This window comes from Pseudopipra pipra, chromosome 18 (genome assembly GCF_036250125.1).
Source record: "Pseudopipra pipra isolate bDixPip1 chromosome 18, bDixPip1.hap1, whole genome shotgun sequence".
Taxonomy (NCBI): Eukaryota; Metazoa; Chordata; class Aves; order Passeriformes; family Pipridae; genus Pseudopipra; species Pseudopipra pipra.
Genome location: NC_087566.1, coordinates 8085962 through 8106800, shown reverse-complemented (window position 1 = coordinate 8106800; position 20839 = coordinate 8085962). Strand labels below are relative to the sequence as shown.

General features: G+C 51.4%; 2 protein-coding genes across 3 annotated transcripts; both read right to left on the bottom strand.

Moving 5' to 3' along the window:
• Positions 1-1800: 1800 nt before the first annotated feature.
• Positions 1801-14792, bottom strand: TMEM116 (transmembrane protein 116). Of its 2 annotated transcripts, XM_064674990.1 has the most exons (11): positions 14697-14792; positions 14342-14388; positions 14148-14211; positions 10159-10290; positions 6415-6519; positions 4997-5046; positions 4387-4470; positions 4169-4307; positions 3273-3417; positions 3103-3176; positions 1801-2370 (listed from the first exon to the last, which is right to left on the bottom strand). In XM_064674990.1, the coding sequence occupies exons 1-11, from the start codon at positions 14742-14744 to the stop codon at positions 2170-2172; spliced, it is 1089 nt and encodes a 362-aa protein (XP_064531060.1). In that variant the 5' UTR covers positions 14745-14792; the 3' UTR covers positions 1801-2169. The 2 variants fall into 2 exon arrangements, with proteins under 2 accessions (XP_064531060.1, XP_064531061.1); XM_064674991.1 differs by lacking the exons at positions 14148-14211; positions 14342-14388; positions 14697-14792 and adding an exon at positions 11388-12524.
• A 789-nt stretch (positions 14793-15581) lies between these two features.
• ERP29 (endoplasmic reticulum protein 29) lies at positions 15582-20314 on the bottom strand. Its single transcript, XM_064674992.1, has 3 exons — positions 20131-20314; positions 18652-18790; positions 15582-17420 (listed from the first exon to the last, which is right to left on the bottom strand). The coding sequence occupies exons 1-3, from the start codon at positions 20248-20250 to the stop codon at positions 16918-16920; spliced, it is 762 nt and encodes a 253-aa protein (XP_064531062.1). The 5' UTR covers positions 20251-20314; the 3' UTR covers positions 15582-16917.
• Positions 20315-20839: the final 525 nt, after the last annotated feature.

Here is a 20839-nt window from a genome sequence, read left to right as displayed (position 1 = left end):
TGTGGCAGGACTGGGAGACACTGGTCCATGAGAAGTGGACTGGCCTGGCTTCAGGCTGGCCCTGGGCTTTTCCAAGGAGCTTGGAGTGCTCCCCTCACCTTTCTGGACACAGAAGAGTGACCTCAGTGTGGCACTTGTGCCCTTCCTGCCTCTGGAAATAGCTTCGTTATCCTCAAGTATGGTTTGATTTGTTGACAGGAGCCAGAGAGACCCTTGTCCCAGTGTCCTTTGTTCCATGAGCAGAGAAGGAGAAGGGCTCTGAGAAGGGATGGTGGGGCAGCTGTGAGTGTCCAGGGCCTCTTCTCAGTGAGAGGTAACATTCATCTGCTTGGTGCCTTTGAGGCCTTAATAGTGGGTTGGATGGGTTGGAGCATCCGGACTGGGAAAGGGAGTGAGAGAACAATTTCCTGGGAACACTTAAGGCAGCCCAACCAGCTGGGAGTGCTCTCCAGAAGTGGCACAAAACTACTCTGCCCTACTTCCAGGAGGATGTGTGGCCCAAGGAATGCTCTTCCCTGTCCAGGAAGAAGACTCCCCTCAAACCGATTGATGTGTTGAGCTTGTGAGGGTCTGTCAGCACCCCCTGAGGGCTCTCACTGCCACAGCTGAAGCTCCATGAGCAATCCTGGCATTGTTTCCCAGATAATCTTCCATCACTTCCCACTTCTGAAGCCTTAATCCCCTTTTAAACAAATTGCACTGGCTTGTCACGCTGTCCCCAGGCGGGGTCAGCCCAGGGAGCCTCTCAGGGAGGAGATGGGGGTGTTTAATGGTGTTTAATGTGCTGCTTCCTCGTGCCCCTGAGGGGAGGGGGCTGTGCCAGGGAGGGGGTCCCATCCTCCCCATGGAAATCCTGAGCCTATGAGACAGACATTCCAAGGAAACTTGTCCCCCAGTTTAGAAACAGCCCGGATGAAGTGTCCTGTATCATCAGCGCTCAGGGAGTAAATTGCACAATTCACCTCAGGCAGAAAGATTTCGGAATATAAAACCTCCCTGTATTTACTTGTGACTCCCAAGGGGACATTATGTCTGAACTTTGGGACTAGAAAATGGGCTCCTGAGGAGGATTTAAAGGCCCAGGTAGAAGAAGACACCCCAAAAGCTGCTGAGAGTTAAAACTCCCCCTGTGTGGGACTTCCCATAGCAGCAGTGGAAAGCTGGACTCAGGCACTAGACTCGGCCTCCAGCTGCAGAGGACTCATTAAAACTATCTGGATGCAAACACAGGGTTGTAGCTGGACCTGGTTTTTATCCTGTGGAACAGCAAAATTGAATTGTTTTGCTCAACCTCACTGTGTAAGAGAAAATCAGTCATTGACGAACACACCAGGGGCATTGTGTGACTGACACACAGTTTACACAGTTGTGTAAGTTAATTACACAAAACTGGAGTATTTCCTCTTCTTGGATAACCTGCTATGTGAAAAATTTGGGTTAGACTCAAAAAGTGAAGCTGTTAGAAAATAAAGAGTGTAAATTAAGGGAGTTGTTTTCAACCCAGCTAAAGATCTTTTTTTATTTTCTGTATCATGGATGGACCTCAGTAAATAATTCACTTGAGCATCTGGAAATGTAGAGAGAGATTCAGATTTAATCCTGCTCACCTGGTTCATGATGCTCCACAGGGTTGAAGAAGCTGATTTTTGTGAGTATTGTGGTTGAGCAGGGGTTGGCACGAAGAACAGGCATGGAAGTGAGCACTGATGTTTTTATCCTGCTTTGCAGTTCTTCATTCCCTGCAGTTGGCTCTTAGTATGGTGCATGTTCTCATGGTTATAGTGAATTCAAAGTCAGAGATATGAAAAATATTCACTTTGCTTTACTGTTATTTTGCAATGGCAAATACTTCAAGAAATAAAACAAATACTTGGAGAAGTAAAACATCCTCTGCTGGAGCTGGATGAGACCTCTGAGCTGTTACACACCACCTGCTGCATTTCTAGGGATAGTTCCAGAAGCAGAAAGTCTGGACTAGAGATTTACCATGTTGAAAGAATCCATTTAGAGTCCATATGACCTGTAAAATAAATAACTATCTCCACTGAGTGTCTCTGACAGACCTGCTCAGGCTCCTCCCTCCCCACGGCTGGGACAGTTTGGAGCCAACAGCCCCATCCCAGGTCTGGATGACATTCCTAAAACACGAGGAGGTGTTGGCAGGACACTTCAGAGCAGCGTGGACGTGGAGCCCTCAGTGTCTGGGGGGCTGGTGGGGGCTGTGCTGGAGTAGAACTTCTTCTGGGAGCGCAGGAGGGGGGTCTGGGTGTCCACGTCCCGGCGGGCGCCGCGTTTGAGGGACAGGAACACGTGCTGGGTCCATCCATACACCAGGCAGTTCAGGAGCCCCTGGGAAGCTGCTGTGAGAGCCTGGGACAGAGCACAGGGGGGATCAGGGCTCCTGGAATCCAGCACTGCACAGTGCTCTGAGCTCCCTGCCAGCCTGGAAAACCTCCCACTTCCAGCATGGAATTCTGGATTCAGCATTATTCACCTGCACCCCATGTGTGATAGAGCAATCTCATGATTTTTTTAAACAAATAGTTAATAAATATCTAATTATATATAAACCCATGGAAATGTATTTTCTAGAAATATATTTTAATATATTATATATAAGATATTTTAAATAATTATATAATATAACACAATTTCTAAATTCTGTCTCAGCCACAAGAAGCAGCTGGACAAGTGTTATGAAGGAATCACTTTTGGAGACTTAGGGACACAGGGAAAACACAGAGGAGAAAAAAAAACAAACTGATTTCTGGGGATCCTTTCTACTCTTATTTGCTACAATTTCCATGATCAAAGAATTGCTGAGGTTGGAAAAGGCCTTTAAGATCACCAAGTCCAAACATCACCCCAGCACCACCACCATGTTCCCCACTAAACCGTGTCCTCATGGTGCTGGATTTTGGTCACTGAGACCTTTTCAGATAAATCACCCACCAGAGATCTTTGCCAACCAAAAGCACAAACCAGACTCAGGCTCACATGGAGTGATCCTTGTCCAGCTACATCCAGCTGGGACCAGACTCAGGATTAGGAGGCTCAGGGTGAGAAGGAAAAGCCCAGGAGGCAGCAGGGGCAGAGATTTACCTGCAGGATCAGCAGGGCCATGTAGATCTTGCTGGTTGTTGAAACAGTCAACTTCAGCATTCCAAGGAGGACAGCTGTGAAAAGGGAAGGACAAGAGGGTGTTGCTTTAACCCCACCTCTCTGGAGTTCCACAGGGGAGCACTGTGGGAGGAACTCAGCTCTCTGCTCACCTGGGGCCCAGCAGCAGAAGAACACGATGGGGTAAAAGACCACTCGTTGTTCCACCATCTTAATCATGGCCCACTGCTGGTCCCCCAGGAACCCTGTGGAGTTCACAAACCTCTTGTACAGACCTCGGGCCTGGCTGAGGATCACCTGAAAGGGAACAGGCAGATGATAATGTTTGGGCTGGGAGCTGCTGGGTTCACCCAGGACAGTTCCCACCTCAGTCCATCCAGCCTTTTCCCACAGCAGGGGGGGAAATCCTGGGAGAGATGTTGCTTTGCATGTGACCTTTTCTAAACTGAAGACTCTGAATTGATTTATACTCTTAGAATCATAAAATCAAAAAGGAAAGACCTTCAAGATCATTGAGTCCAAACATTAATCACCTCCTGCTGACTATGCAGTAGGTGAACTCTGCTGCCAAGCAGAGCCTTCTCTACCTGCTAAATCCTTTTGGGGATGGGCTGACAGAACACAGGACTCTACATGGATTTATGTTGTGGCACAGTGCTATTTTCCCTCCCCTACCACCCCTTCCAGAAGGGAAGCAGCACCACACAGTTATTCCTCTGCCATATTTACAAGAGCTTGTAGTGGAAGGACAAGGGGAAATGGCTTCAAATTGAAAGAGAGGAGGCTTAGATGGGATGCTGGGGAGAAAGGGTGCTGAGACCCTGGGACAGGTTGCCCAGAGAGGTGGTAGAAGTGATGGAAGTGTCCAAGGCCAGGCTGGACAGGGCTTGGAGCAACCTGGTCTGGTGGAAGGTGTCCCTGCCCATGGCAGGGGGTGGGACTGGATGAGATTTAAGGTCCCTTCCAACCCAAACCATTCCATATGACAGCCTGGCCTCTGGTGCCATCCAAGCAAAGATGCAGAGATGCAAAGGCCCATGTTTCTTACCAGAATGGCCACGAAGCTGATGAGGAAGGAGATGAGGAAGACCCCGATGCCGTAGAAATGCATCGCGCGGCAGACGGAGCCGCTCAGGGTCTGCGGCTCGTTGGTGGTCACGGCGATCTCCGTGTGCATCAGGAGACAGCTGTGGGACAAAGGGGATACCCTGAGCTCCTGCCCTGCCCCAGCAGCCCTGGGGCTGTGTCAGAGGGGCTGAGGCTCACCCGTGCTTCTGGCTGAAGTTCTGGTAGCAATTACTGCTGTTGCCCAGGCAAAACACCGGCACCATGAGGAGGAAAGGGATGAGGCTGAGAGGAGACAGGACAACAGAACAGTCACTGGTTATTGCACTGCTCCATCCCACCCCCAGCAAACACCACTTGGTTTTTCTCCTGTCACTACAGAGGAATTAAAATTGTTTTTGTTGACATTGCTCTGGAAAAGTATTTTATCAGCTTTACCAACGTCGGTGCTTTCATTCGTGAGGGCTAATCATTGGTGAAGGGAGCACCTTCTGGAAAACCACATCTAGTTAATAAAGTTATGATTAACTTGGTTAAAAAAACCCTCTTACTCTGTGTTTGTGAGGTCACACTGCTGTTCATGATGAGCTTTACTGGGCTTTAGTAAATCTTGCTTCAAAACAAGTAGGAAGCAGAGATCAGCACGCTGCAGTTTGCCAAACCACATCATCCTGCCAGGGAGAACTAAACCTTACCAAAACCACATCATCCTGCCAGGGAGAACTAAACCTTACCAAAACCACATCATCCTGCCAGGGAGAATTAAATTTTACAAATCTACTTCATCCTGCCAGGGAGAACTAAATCTTACCTCGACAAGATCGTTGCTATTCGGCCGACACAACTTGCATAATCTACAGCCTGCAAAATCCAACAAGTTTAGTTAAATCATCATTCCTGTACAGCTCCCTGGTCCACAGGAACCAGCTCCCAGGGAGCATTTCAGCAGCTGAGGGTCCTTCAAACGCTGATTAATCCCCAGGACAAATGTTTGGTTCTAATTTGCACTGAGTCAACATGGCCAAGTTCAGCCTGTGCTGATTTGGAATGGAATCAACCCTCGCTGACTGTCCTGTTCTGCTTCAGGAGGAGGATCAGAGAAGGGAACTTGGACCTGGACAAGGAGCAGAGACTTGATGAGCCCTCTGGTGGGACTTGCTTATTTTTTGTACTGTTTATTCACTTCCCTTGGCCCTGTTCCTCAGAAACTTCATGGTCTGGTGAAGAAATTCAGGCAGTTTGGAGTGTCCTGGTATCTGCTCACCAGGAAATGTGCTTTGGCAGTGGGACCCACCCAGCAGCATCAGTGCACTGTGGGACACTGAAGGGTGGGGAATTATGGCACGTGTGGGAGCCCAGCAAGAAGGAATCCAGTCCTGTAAGTGGATCCAAACCCTATGGATAAAAACCCTTTAAATTTAGAGTGATCTGCCCAGCCTGGTGCTCCTGAACTGACAGATGGAATATCTGGGATACAAAGCAAATGTCTGGGGAAGAAAAGGCTGTCTGGGGCAGTTTGATGGGATGAGATGCATCAGGAATATTCCACCTTGCAGGAATACACAGGAAGCCACACAGCAGTCACGGTGCCTCCCTGTTTAGCCAGGAGTGAGGTGGGAAACAACTGCAAGGGAGGATTTTGGTCATGAGGTGTGTGAAGTGTTTGCTCAGCCTGCAGTGCAGGGAGTGTTTTCCTGAGTGCTGTGTCCTTGTTCCTCAGTTCCCAGCGATTACACTGGTGCCCCAAAGGGCTTTTGGAAAGGCTAGGGATGATGAAGTGAGGACTGGCCCCTGCTCCCTGAGCCAGCAGGTCCTGTTAGCACTAGTTCCCTTCACACCTTCTATCTCAAACCCTTACTGAGTGTGACACTTGAGGAGGACAGAAATTGTCAGTTCTCAGTTCCAGGCTGTCCAGGTACCCCCTGCTCTCTTGTCCCTCTGCTGTGCCCTGGCAGAGGGCAGTCACCAGTTTGGTGACAGCACCAAACCAGTCGTTCAGCTGCTGCAAACCCCTGGTCTGCCAACTGCTTCCCCAGCCCCCAGTGCTGAGAGGCTTTCACAGACCCAGCAGTAACTCTGCTGACCTCATCAATTCATACAGCCACGGGGCAGAAGGGCCTTCAAGGTCCTTTTGGTGAGTAAACTGTTCTGTGTGCAGCCCCCACATCCCACCATGCCCCACAGTCAGACCTGGGCACCCAACTGTTGTTCCACATCCGTCCTACTCACCTGGGGGAGCACCCTGAAGAGGTTCTGGTTGTACTTCACCTTTAGGTCCCTGTACAGGTGCCACGTGTAGTTGACAGTGTAGAGGAAAGAGGCCACGTAGAATATCTGGGAAATGCAAACATTTCAGTCCTATAATAACAGTTTCTGTAGCCCATTTAGTTCCTCCCTGATGATCCAAAGCCTGTGGAACAGAGGCAGGAAGAAGCATCTGCCAAAGGTGAGGATCCTTCACAACTCCTTGTGCTCACATCCAGGTGGGAAGAGCCAGGTTGAGGAGAGGCTCCCACTTTAAACCTCACAAAGGCAGCTTCACCTGGGGCTCAGACAGGGGACAGGAGAACTAATGACAGCAGGGCTGTCTTAGAAAATCAAATCTTTGTGATTTGGCTCATTTTTTAGCCCAAATTTTGGCAACAACAGGTCCAAAGGCACTTGGATCCTCTCTGTGCTACATCCATTAGGAAACAACACAGATGTGACATTTAGACTTTTGCATAATGAGCTCCCCACGCTGGGAATTCACGGAAATGCAAAACAATGGGATATTTAAAGAGGAAAGTGAGGGCAGAGAATATCTGCCTGGGTTAACATCTCAAAAATCCCTTTTCTCTCCCTGGGAAAAAAGAGGAGAGAAAAAACAGAGCACACTGAGAGTTTCACAGCCTGAGATGAGACCAAATATCTAAAATTTCCTGCAAAACCTCCCAAATCTTTATCCCATTTATTTTCAAATCCACGTTTGCTCCAAGCTGCCTGATCAGCCCATGTCCACGCATGTGCTGTTTGTTACAGGAAACACACACTTCAGTGGCAAAGGCAAAGAGGAAGGGCTGGACAAGGGAATTTCTTTTCTTTGCCAAAAAGATAAGGAGCACAGGTTTGCCACCCTGGGATCATCCACGTCTGGGAAAGGAGTCACTGAACAAACTCAGCCTCCTTCACTGAGGTGGCAAATGCTCTTGGCTGGCTCAAGGGGCCGAGTCCAAGGGGCTGTGACATTGCAGCAGGAACATTGCAGTGACTTTCCAGCTCATTAAACAAGCTTTAATGAGTGTTTGCTGCCCTTTTTCAATTACTTCCAGGGAAGGTCATCAAAACAGTCCACAAATATTGCTGTCTTGCACTTCAGGCTCAAGAAATGTCAGCACTGCCTTCTGGTTTGGTGGAGGGAGCCAAAAGCCCCTTGGGAAGATGACAGCAGAAAGTGAAGGGAATTCTGCTTTCCCGAGCCCCAGCTTTGGGGCTGGGGACAGTCCTGCAGCACTTCCCATGAGGAGATAAAGCAGAGACACCAGAGGCCCTCATTATCCCTCTTGTGTGGTTCCCATTGTGCTCCCCAGCGTGGGCAGAGCCTGCCAGGACATTATTAGGCCACTGGAACTGAACTGGAAGAATGTGGGGGAATTGTGCAATTATAACCACAATCTTTATTCTGCACTTTATTATTGTAACACAGAGGCAAGGCAGGGAGGAGGAGAGAACAACGTCAAGAGACAGCAAAGGGAGCAGTATTTACACTAATGTCAATCAAAGCTCTGGGGCTGAAACAGGGAAAACCCAAGAAACAAAGCAATCTCCTCCTTTAGGCATGTTGGGGAGCTCCATCCACTGCAACACCAGCCCATGGTGATAAACTGAGGGCAAACAGCCTGAATAAGGCAAAAGATTGTCCTGCTCCTGAGGCAATGCCTTGGGACATCCCAGGGACCCTGGTGTGAGTCTCTCCAAGGGCTGCCAGCTGCAAACACCCTGCTGAGCCCCCCCTGCCCATCCTCACCCTCTGACATCTGACTTTTTCTAGGTGCTGGTGTGCAGAGAAGCCACGTGTGTTTATGAGACACCCTGTGAGACATTTATTTGCTCATTCCACCGGGTTCTGCTCCACAGAAGCTGCTGGTTGAACCTCTCCCTGGCTCCTTCTTACGCACAAGGTGTTCCCAACACCCCCAAGGGCAGAGGGGGGTGTGGGGTGGGGTGTCCTGCTCAGTCACGTGCCCACTGTGGACAGGTTGCCATGGCAAGTGCTCCATTTGTTTTCATTTCTCCCAGAGCAAACAGCAGTGACAGCTCTTGCCAGGCACAACCCGGCTCTGCCACCGGGGCAGTCCTTGTGCCAGGGGGGACTGGAGTGGCACGTGGAAGAGGGGCCTGGTGACACTGGCTGGGGTCAGGATGTGGCCCTGCACACCCCACCACAGCACCCTGACTGTCCCCTCTCCTGTAAGGACTAACCAAAGGCCAGTTTTGCTCACCCAGCATGAAAACAAAGCTCCCACTTTGCCCCCCTCCTGTGCTGGTGTCCCTGAGAAGCACAGCCACAGGCTGGAAAAGGGAGGGCAGAAACAGCCAGAAGTGCATGGCAGCTGAGAAATGATGCCATATTGTCTACATCCAACCTATTTTTCCTCCAGCAGTGCAACCTGTTGTCTCCAGGCCATAAAAAAGATCACACTTCATCAAGGACTGTCCCCAGGCAAGGGAAACAGCTCAGGAACACCTTCAGTCCCACCTGCTCCTTCCACCTTTCAGCTCCGGAAAGCCTTTCCCAAGCTCTCCTCATTTTCCCCTGTACCATCATCTTGAAAACCTTTGATGCTGTTCTGCATTATTCCCAAAAGGCCAAGTTACCCACATCCCACTGTTTCATCTCTCGACAGGAACACATTGCAGAGCCTCCACAGCGGAGCTGGAGAGAGCAGAGATGAGCCTGGAGTGGAACAGCTGCTCTCAACAGCCTCAGGAACACACTTGTACCCACAAAAACAGCTGCTGAAACACCCCCTGGCTGCAGGAACCCATCCCCAGACACACAACAGCAGGAACAACTCCATTCCACACCTGTAGCTACTTCCCTGCCCTCTCCGAGGCACCCGGAGATCCTCTCTGACTTCTGATGCTGCTGCTCAGTGAGGATATTTAGTTCCCACCATACTCCCAGGGAGATTCCTGAGCCCACACAACACACATCAAGGCTCCCCAAAGCCCCTTGCTCTTCCCAGCCACATCCTTTAAAAGGAAACTTAATCCCACGGATCATCACTTGTGAACCACCATCCTGGCCCAGGCTTGGCAGAGTTCTGGATCCTGCAGAGGTTTTTTTGGAGCAGTGATTTTCAAAGCCTAATTCTGAAAAGGGAACCCGGTGAGACAAAAGCAAACTGTCAGGAAAATGGAGTCCACTGCCTCTGCTCCAATTAGTCTCCAGCACAGGGAATCAGCTGGAAAGCAGCTGAATCACTGGGGCTGAGCCTGTGCTGACGGAGCAGCCCCTGAGCACCCTTGGGAAGAGCAACCAAGAGCAGGGATGTTTATATGAGTAATGCTGTAAATGTGAGCTCAAGTGCATCCCAGAATGTGTCTGCTCCTGCCCAGGCTGGAGGAAGCACAAAGAGGAAAAGAAAATCTGCTCTTTGAGAGGCACAGAGATCCTCTGGGCAGGGATCCAGCAGGAAAGAGATCAAGCCCCATCCACTCACTTTACACAAGCAACCACAAAATCCCATGATGTCTTTGCCTTCCTCATGGCCTCTCCCACACCAGAGGATCCTGAACCCAAATGTCATTATCTCCCTTTTCCACACAAAGGCAAGACATCAATAAGTCAAGTTCACACAGGGAGCCTCTGCCAAAACCTGTAACCATAACAGCCCCCACAGCCACAGTGATCACCAGAAGGGTTAATTGTGGCAAATTACTGTTCCAGCAGGAATGTGATGCCACAGGGGTAGGATTAGGGACACTTACCTGTCCCGTTGCTTGCAGGTTGTAGCAGATGAGGTCCTGCTGGGAGGTGGGTGAACTGTAGAGCAGAGCCCCAGCCAGCCAGCACATTCCCAAAAACAGGTCAGAGAGGCTCAGGTAGAAAAGTGGACGCACCTGGGGGAAGGGAAAAGGCTCACCAGGTGTGAGAGGCACCACAACACTCCCACACCCACCCACAGCTGCAGCTTTACCCTGTATCAGACAAACAGACAGTAAACACAGCCTTCCAAAGCCTTTTCTGCAGGAATGAGTGTCAGTAGAAGGCCAGTGTCCCACTGCAAACTTATTCTAAAAGCCTTAATTAAGGATAAGTGGGGTATGAGCAGCACTTTGTAGAGGGATGATTTTACCCTCAGGGAAGCACTGTGACAAGATTTCTGAGAGGCAATTTAACTGCAGCAAACCTTGAAAGCTTCAAGTAAAAAAGTCTCTCTACTTTCACAGCCAAGGGAGTTTAAAGAAAAGTTCTCAGATGGAAATAATTCAACTGTTACTCCTAAATATCACCCTTGTTTTCAGTCCTTTAAAATGACTGTACCAAGTCCTAGTAGAAAGATTAATTGTGCTCAGACTAATCAATCAAGCATGGACATCAATACATCAGGTTATCAGGTGTTATCTGAACAGTGTTATCCCCCTGCTCTGCTGGTGAACTCTCCTTGCAGACAAAATCCACACAAATTCGTGCTCTCAGGAGCTGTTCCAATGCAGATCCCCTGCTCTAACCACCCTTTCTGCCACTGGGATCCAAGAGCAGCATCAAAACTTACAGGAAATAACTCAAATATCCATAATTTCACAATTCTGCAGAATGGGAGAGGCTGGCAGGGAGAAGAGATATTATGTTTTAAATCAACTCAGAGAGAAATTAAACTTTTGGCAAACACAAACCCTTCTTCAGATACGAAATAACTTTGAACAGGCATTTTCCCCCTGTGTTCCATGTCATTTCAGCTGGTGACTAAGGCTGGGTCTATGTCACACGCCAGATTAACTTCCACTGAGAGCCATTAGTCTGCTGGAACAGAGTCACGTCTCCTTTAACAGCAGTTTCCAGCCCATTTCCAGTTTGCAAGCACTGGCCAGGACTGTAAACACTGCAGGAAAACATTTGTGCAAAATTCTGGCCAACATTTTTGTCGTTAGTGGGAGAGCAGACACTCTGGAAAAGCAGCCTGATTATCTACATTTTTAATTGTAGCCTTTGGTACCTCATTTTCAGCGTCCTGGAGAGAAAACGATGGTGGTTTTCTTTCCCTACAGAAAATTATAATGTTAAAGACAGCATGGAAACATTTCAAGGGGCTGTGGTTTTTATATTTTTTTTTTCATGGAATTGAGCTTCTGATGGGATTTGCCTCAATATTGTCCTGGAAGTAAACATTTGCCACCCATCGTGCTGGGTTGTACTTGTTCCCATGAGCAATGAGAAGGAGATTAGTAAGACTGATAAGATGTAAGGTAGATCTGATTGAGCCAGATTTACCTTTGAGGCATAATGGCACAAATATCTGGAGTTAATATTTATATAATTTCATTTATATGCCTTTTTTAACCAGTCTTTTCATTGCTGGTGCACAACTGAAGCCCTGGCAGGACAGGCTGGGGACACCACCCAGTTTGTGAGCAGGGCAGGTTAAACCAAACAGCTCTAAAATAAGCAAAGAAGCAACTTTTGCAATCGAACAGGTGACCCCTTTCCCCAGCAACAAGTGCCCTTGGAGCGAGGAACCACTGGCTGGTTGAGGAGTTTTGGCCCAGACCTGAATAAAGAAGTAGGTGACAGTGATAAACGAAGCCAGTTTGGTTCTGACTTGCAAAAGGGGAAAGCAAATACCAAATGGTATTTATAAAATAGAGGAAGGGACTGGAAAGACGTAATGATTTCCATCCTGGCAGCTCCAGATGCCAGGCTGGAGCACGCACGGTGATGTGGCTCTGTGGCCATCACCCAGGCACATGGTGAGCTGACATTTCTTCCTTCAACCCGTTATCTGAGCTTTCTTCTGAATGATTTAGCTCAGGCTGAAGAGTTTTATTGACCCCATAAAGACAGAAAAGCTTCAAGAATGCAATATTTGATTTCTGGGGACAGGAGGGGAAGTGTTTCTAACATCGTTCTCCTCCCAGGCTCAAGAGCTGTTTATTTTTAAACATTTTGCTGTGGGTCCTCATGACTCAGGGAATATGTTTGTGGCAAGCTTTGATATGGATCTCTTCCAGCCCCTTTGTTTACAAACTTCCACTGCAGACCAGAAACATGAGGACAAGGCAATGGGGAAGTTACTGAAGATTGTGTCGCTTTTGAAACCCCAGCAGCAGATCTCCCCTGGCACCAGCAGAGGAGCCTGGAAGGCTGTGCAGAGCAGTCCCTCCAGCTGGCACCCACCCCTCCCACCCGGATTTGAAGCAATAATCTGAGCAGAAACATCTGGACTCCCTCGAGCAGGAAGGGCCCATCTGTGACCTGGAGCCATGTGTGGCTCACGAGCAGCTCCCAAGCCACAGCCACATCATATGATTGAGAGAGAGCAGAAGGGCTCCGGAGTGACCAGGCTTCTGGCCATGGAAGTAACGGGAAGAGGCTGCTGAGTCACACCAGGACACCTGCCAAACCCAGCTCTGCATCATTCCAGAGTGGAGGACCCCAGGAGAGAACCACATGTGGAGCTCTCCTGGTGCAGATGTGATAGAAGGAGCCTCTGATGTGCACCTTCAGCAGCACAAGCTCAGGCAGGTTTTCCATCCCAGTACTAAGGCCAAGTCCCAGCCTCCATTTCTCCCTGCAAATGCATGGAGATCTCCAAAGCTCCTTCTGGATGTGCTGGGCAGAGCATTTCCAGGAGGAAAGACTCCTGTGTGTTATAATGGGGGCAGATTTGCCCTACAAACTTGGACTCGTGTTCTCCTCCCCACTCTGCTTCATCCAGCAATGTGTCAGCTGTCGGCTTGCCTGGATACCTTCTGCAGGAATAACTCCCTGCATTCCCTGGAAATCCTGTTCTCTGGGCTGCAGATCAAATCCACGATGTACAAAGAATAGTGAGGATGAGAGAAGGACAGATACAGCTGCTGGCAGCTCCACTGTCCTTCTGCTCTTACAGTAACCTGTTGCCTGCAAATCCAAACCCCAGCTTCACAGGGATTAGCTCTGCTCACTACCTCTGGGAAGTCTGGGACACACAGAGGGACTGTGTGTGGATACCCAAGCCTGGCAGGACGAGACAGATGCCTGTGGATACTGTGCATGTGCCAGACACCTGCTTGGAATGTCAGATATATCTCAGCCCCAGGGGGTTCCTGCATAACCTGTGCATGGGATGCCCTTAGGATGTGCCAGGCACTGCATTCCTGTCCCACCTGCAGCACACGTGCAGGCTGTCCCACCCCAAGGGATGTGTGCACCTGAGTCTCACAGCTTCAGCACTAGGAATGTTCATGGCAGGTGACCCTTCCAAAGCCCCACTGTAGAGTCCAACACAACAAACTGCTTTTCAGCCCCTTTTTGTCTGAACTTAGAGTTGTATCAGCTGCATCTTTGAGTTGTATCAGTCTTAGCAGTGCACCTGCCTGGAAATCTCCCCAGAGATATCCAAAGACCTGTAAAAGAATTTCCACAGACACATCTCCAATTTGCACTTCAGCAGCTTTGTGCACAGCTCCGCAGCACTCCAGGAGTTTTGTCCCACCGAGGAGGGCACATTAACAAATCCCTGCTCCCAAGAACAACCGGAGCAGCAGAAAGCACGGGGCTGAGGAACCTGCTTCTCCTTGCACAGGTACAGTTCAAGGTCAGCCCCTTCAACTCCTATCACAGACAAAGAGCCAAAATCTTGCCAAGCCCTTTGCCTCCCTTGCTGTTAAACAAGGTTTAACCACATAACCCTGAGACCTGCAGCTGCTCCAAGGTGATCCACCTGCACAGGACCAACACCTCGGCTGAGGGAGGGAGAGGGAGGCACAGCTCTTACCTCGGGGGACCTCACTGCGTTTTGGAAGACGGCGTAGGCAATAATCGAGCTGGAACCTACAACGCTGAGAAAACAAAGCACAGGTTGGAACAGGAGCGCGTCTGCCTCGCCGGGTACGCGAGTTCTCTCTTTTTTTTTTTTTTTTTCTGGAGAAAATCGCCTCTGCGATAGTAACTCCGTGCAGCCCGTCGTACCTGAGCATGGCCATGGTGAACTGGATCCACTGGAGCGCCGAGTAGACCTGAGGAAAGGACAGGACGGAGCTCAGGTGGCGGCCACGGAGCGGGGACTGGGGACCGAGGGATCCCGAATAGGAGCGGGCAGCACGGACCGGGACGGGGACCGCGAGGTGCCGGGGAGGAGCAGCACGGCCCGGTGACCCTGCCCGGGGGATCCCGGATAGGAGCGGGCAGCACGGGCCGGGACCCGGGGGATCCCGGACAGGAGCGGGCAGCGCTGCCGGTGCCGGCGGGCTGGGGATGGAGCGGGAGGGGATGGAGGAGAAGGGACGCGCACGGCAAGGTCCCGGTGCCGGCGGGGCTCTCTCACCTCCTGCCAGCCCCCGTCCAGCCGGGCCGCCTCCGCCGGCAGGGCCATGGGTCCCGCCGCCGCCGCCGCACCGCTCCGGGGCTGCGGGCACCGCCCGCGCTCCGCCCCGGGGCCGCCCCGCGCCCGGCCCCCGCCGCGGGGCCGCTGCGGGAGAGCCCGGTGGTACAGGGGGGCTGAGGAGCCCCGGGGAACAGCGGGGTTATGGCCCCGGGACCGGCGTCCCGCGCGTCCCACCGGGGGCAGAGCCCACCGAGCCCCGGCGGGCGGGCTCGGCCCCGGCACCGCCCCGGGAGCCGACCCGAGGCGACCCCGCGGAGCTGCCCGTGGTGGAGCTCGGCACCGCGCCCCGGCACCGCCTCGCCGTGGCGACACCGCCACGGGGCGGGAAAGAGCTTCGAGGAAGGCTCTGAGGGGCCTGTGGGGGCTGCTCCCCTCAGAGCCTCGGGAGATGGTCCCCTCAGGGGCTGCTCCCCTCAGAGCCTCGGGAGATGGTCCCCTCAGGGGCTGCTTCCCTCAGAGCCTCGGGAGATGGTCCCCTCACGGGCTGCTCCCCTCAGCACCTGCTCCTTTCAGTGCCTGCTCCTCTCAGCACCTGCTCCTTTCACTGCCTGCTCCCCTCAGCGCCTCAGGGGCTCCGGACCTGGAGCCAAGTGGGACACGTCTCCACACATGGCCTGCCAAGAACTCCCCGCCTTGCCGGGATTCTTTCCCCGCCCATTCTGAGGGGCAGAGAGCACCTGGCCCGAGGGACACCCTCACACCGCTTCCCTCATCTCCTGGGCACCCCTCTTGCTTCCAGTTGGCATCATCTGGCTGATCAGTCACGGCCTCCCCTCCAACCATCAAATCGGCAGCAGTTTCTCTAGAAGCTTTAAGAAGCAGCTCTGAATTGGAACCTTTTTATTATTGTATTATTAATACATTTTATCTTGCAGTAACATCTGCTCCTTGTACCCACCCCAGGATTCAAAAGGCAGCAAAGCTCCCACAGCAATCAGTTTTGCTTAAAGCATAGTTTTAAGGTAAAACACACAGGTTGTTTCTCTTTTCAACTCTCTGTAACCCTGACCAGGGGTTCGGCATCTTCCAGGGGCATCTGAATCCCACAGTGTGAACAGCACAGTTTTGAGGACTCACCTGATCCCTGGACCAGGCATCTCCATTAAAATAAAACAGATGAGTCTTCTAAGGGCACAAATACTTCTGCTTCTTGTTACAAGAACTCATTTTCAAATATTTAGAACTACTAAACGCTGATGAAGCTTTAGTCTGACGGTGTCAATCGCTTCAGGAGGCTGGAGAAAATGTTTTGTTCATGTAACTACATCTCAGGACTTTCAGATGTTGTTACTAGTCTCACCTTTCTCGTTTTGAACCTGGGAAATGAAGCTTGGAGGCACCCAGGCATTGCGTGTGCTCTTCAGTCATAAGAAAACTCACCCTAATTTACCTCTGAAAAAGAAGTTTTGCACCAACTGGTGAGACTGAGTGTAATAGCACCTCAGGGAGACTCTGCCCTTGCTCAGAGCTCACATCACTCACTGTCAGGGTACCATAAATTTCAGGAGAATGTCTGATGAAGTGGCTGCTCTGGCCAGAAGATGAGGCTAAAGTTGTGATTATGGGGAGGAACTGTTTTCATTGCCAGCATTTGGCTGAAACCCAAACCAAACAGGGACAGGAGCCATGGAAGGAGAAGGCAGAAAAAGGAAAACTTCAGGTCTCCTAGTCAACAACAGGTAAGAACAAGACTTGGAGCCCAACTGAGGCAACAAAAGGCGTGTGGGGAGTAGATTAACAAGCATAAAACCCAAGGACACTACGGACAGGGAAAGGTGGGGATACAAAGGACACCCAATCTGTACCTTTTCCAACATGTAAGATGGAATGCAAGACTGAATTTTGTTATTTGTTTGCCAGGGAACAGCTGTAAAAACCACCAAGAATGTGCTTCTGGCCAATCTAATACTTTTTTTGCTGTTGTCTGCTTTAACACTGTTATTGAATAGTATTACACAATACTGTTGTTTTGCTTTTAGGTGATTTTTCCAACATTTAGAATACTGTGTTTTCAAGGAATGTCTTCCTCTTGATCTTTCAAAACTGAGAATACCAGAAGGAAATCTGCTGCTCTCTTGAAGTCAGCGGGAAGTTTGCTTGCATAAGGAGAACTGGTTAGGACTCTTGACATTTCACAGCTTGTACAAAGTTCTCCAACGCATCAGAGCTCATCTTTTTCATTATTCTTCTTCAGGAAAGAAGCGAGGATATTGAGGCTTTTCTGGAGCTCCTCCTTCTTCCCATCACTCATTTTGTTCTTCTCGATCAGCTTTGTGATTCGGACGACTTCGTTCGCAGCAAACTCCTCTCCCTGCTCCAGGATCTTGCTCATAATTTTCAAGTATTGCTCAGCTGATTTCTTCTCGGTCTCTTTAGCTTTTCCCAAGCTCTGCTGCCCCTTTTTCAGGAGGGCCTGGCGCTCGGATTTCTCCGTGGTGCTCACAAACTTGCTGGCCAGCACGTCGTACTCCTTCAGGCAGCCCGGCATCCCCAGGTAGATGCCACTGCTCTTCAGCCAGCGCTGAATAGCCCCGGCCTTGATCTCACCACCATAAGGTAAGGGATTGTCAAAGTCACCGTCCTGGAACAGGTAAAAAACAGGGAACTTCTCCTTGTCCAGCTTGTACTTCTCTCCCAGCTCGGTGTTCAGTTTATCGCCGTAGTCTGTCAACAGAGAACAGAACACAGAAAAACACAGTTAATCAAAAATTAATTTAGGATTCCCTCCTACACAAATACTTGTCTCCAGTTTCAGCACGTCCTAACAACCAGGAAATCACAGAATCACGGAACACCCTCAGTTGGGAGGACCCCCAAGGATCAGTCCAACTGCTGGCCCTGCACAGACACCCCAATAATCCCACTCTATCCCTGAGAGCGCTGTCCAAACACTCCTTGAGCTCTGGCAGCCTTGGGGCTGCGACCACTGCCCTGGAGAGCCTGTTCCAGGAAAATGCCACACACTGAAACAAAAACACCTTGAAAAAGCACTTGGTTTTCCAAAGAAAAACACAAGATTCTAATGCTGCTTTGCTGTGACCATGAGAGCAGAAGATATTGGCAGGATCTTTACATACAAACCCCATCCTCCTTATGGGACACTAATAGCCTTTTTCCCCTTGTTTTCCTCTATCCATTTACTTTATCTGAGTTTACAGTTCAATAGATTTCTTCCCGTCCATGTGCAAAAAATGATTTAGTTCTGACAGCATGCCAAGCTACAAGATGTTTACTCATCTTACATAAATTACTTACATAAATAGCACTTATTCTTGAGGACAGAAAACAAAGACACTTTGATTATGCCACTTAGAGGATTCCACATTCACTTAGAAAACGTGGGTAAAATTTCTCAGTTGGACAATTAACCTTAAATTCTTATTCTACCTACAAAGCCAGAGCATGTAAGGTGACAGTGATCTATTTATTCTTCACTGCTTTTCTCTCTTAAATCCAGTTACAACCACATCGAGTTACAGCAGCCACAGTGCAACAGCCCCTGGATGTGCTGCCCTGGCATTTGCTACATGGAATTAATCACATTAAATATGCTTTGTTTGACCAGGATTGTGGCTAAAGAGTGATTCTTGTAAGGTCTCTTCCCTGCAAATGGGACAAAAAGGTTTCTCTTGGCAAAGAAGGCAAAAAAAAAAGGGGGCAGAAGTGCTGAGGAGGGTGGCAGCAGTTCAGCAGTGTGGGCTGACTCCTGCATTACCCAGCTGAGGTGGATAAGCAGCTCTCCCACACACAGCGGGCTCAGCCACCATCCAGGGCAGTCTCACATCCATCCCTCACCCCCAGAATTGCCTCAGAGCCTGTTCTCAGCAGAAATCTCACTGGAATTCATCTCCTCCTCAGCAGCCCACGTTGTTCCCATGTGCCCAGGGCTCCTCACCTGATATTCCCACTTCAGCCACCAGAAGATCCTCGCTGGAGCCTGAGCTCTCAGCCAGCTTTTTAAACTCATCTTGTTTCTCCCCATAGGGATATTGTGTGTCAAATTTCACCAGGACAAACTTATGCTTTGGAATAACCTAAAACAAGAAGAAAAAGGGGGGGGGAGGGGGGGAAGGAGAAAACTTGATTATTTCAGATCTGAGCAATCCACAAGTCACCAAAGGTTGTTTCTGCTTGTTCTTTTTTTCCTGTGCAATGAAGAGATGCAGGGGGAGAATGGAAATTTTATATAATTATGGCCTTTCAAAAATGACTCAGTGCTGTGTGAAGGAAAGACTGAGCTTTGGGTGTCTATTTCTGCACCAGATGATAAAGATGATATGTGGTAGGTTTGGAGGAGCTGATAATGCCTTTAATTATAAGATCTGCTTGTAAATCTGACTGACATCTTGGAAGGAAATCAGCTAAATGACTTCCAGTGGGACATGAAGAGGAGAGAGACCAAACGTCCCAGCATGAGAGCTGCACTCTGAGCTAGGAGAGGAGGCACAGGGAGGCAGAGGAAGTGCTGTACTAGCTCAGGAAATGGAGAATTCATGTTTTAATCGATTCCTCTTCACTCCAATCTTGCTCTGCTCGGGTGATGTCTTTTCCAATGAGCTTGGAAATTGAATTTCTCGCCCCGCTGGAGACTGAGGAGAAGACCTTGCAAAATCTTTTTGTTGTAACGAACAGGTTGGGGTTGCAGCACAGCTCCCCACCTACACAGCGCTCTGCTCAGGCACTGACACAACACCTGCGTGCACAGGTGGCTGAAGGCTCCGTCTTGCGCCTGTGGGAAGCGCACATGGCCCTGGGAAAACGCCTTCATTGCAAAGTGATTTAGCGGAGGAAAAAAAGCCCCAAACCCCGTGGAACCCTGTTGCTTTCTGTTCGACGAACAAAAGCGAAGCCACCCAGGCGGGGAGCGCTCACGGCCCCGGCTCGCTGCTCACTCGCTCACTGGCACGGGCAGCGCAGCCGGCCCACGGCGGCTCTTCGCTCGCTGCCCGGAGCCCGGGGGCAGGCGCGGCGGTGGAGGCCGGACCTTCCTTCCCCGTCCGCCGGTGCCTCGGGCCGGACCTTCCCTCCCCCGCGGGCCGGACCCCCGAACCGCGCGGCTCGGCTCCACTTGGACCGCGCCGATTGGCTGCCGGCCGCGGCTGCCGCGCTCCTATTGGCTGCCGGCCTCGGCCGCCGCGCTCCCATTGGCTGCCGGCCTCGGCCGCCGCGCTCCCATTGGCTGCGGAGCAGCGCGGCCGCTCCGCGGGCGCCGCGCGCTCCCCGCGCGGTGTTGGCGGCCCCGGCCCCGCTCCGCGGCCCCGCCGCGCCCCGAGCCCCCGGCAGTGCCCGCGGGGTGCGGGACACGCGGCCCTGCGCGGCCCGAGCCCGCCCCCCCGAGCGCTCCGCCGGGCGCGGCGGCGCCCGCGGGCCGTACCTTGTAGAAGGTGACGGTGTCGAGCGGCACGGAGCCCTTGGTGTGCAGCGTGCTGCCGCCGGGCAGCGCCAGGCCGAGCAGGCACAGCAGCACCGAGCCCGCGGCCGCCGCCGCAGCCATGGCGGAGCGCAGGGAGCCGAGCTGCCGGGACACGTGACGGCGCGACGGCCGCCGCCGGGGGCTCGCCCCGCCCCGCAGCCCCGCGGGCACCGAGGGAGCGGCGCCGGGCGGGACCGCGGGCACCTCCCACGGGCACCTCCCACGGGCACCTCCCACGGGCCGCCCCGCTCCCCCGGGACAGCGCGCGGGGAGGGGGATGCTGCGGCGAAATAAGGACGAGCGAGCGGCTTCCAGCAGAAATTCCACAGGAGAGGAAGGCAGGGAAAGGCAGGAGGCAGGATCTGGCCACACAGATTAGCAGGGAGGGTGTGCGCATCTCTATCCAGGGTGGGCACTGCCATAGCACTGCCACAGCCCCCTCAGAGAGGGCGTTTTTTTGTGTTATAACCAGGGGAGATCTCCTGCACCGAAAGATTTGCATGCATTTCAGCCAGCGATGCATAAAGCATGAAGAGCAGGCTGACAGATCATCATATCAAAGCACTGACACATCCCAGCCCCCTCCCCCAGCAGACATCACTGAGGATTCCCTCCCCTCGTCTTTCCAACCTCCCCCTTTGCAGGTAATTTGATTTTATGCTTGTGCTGC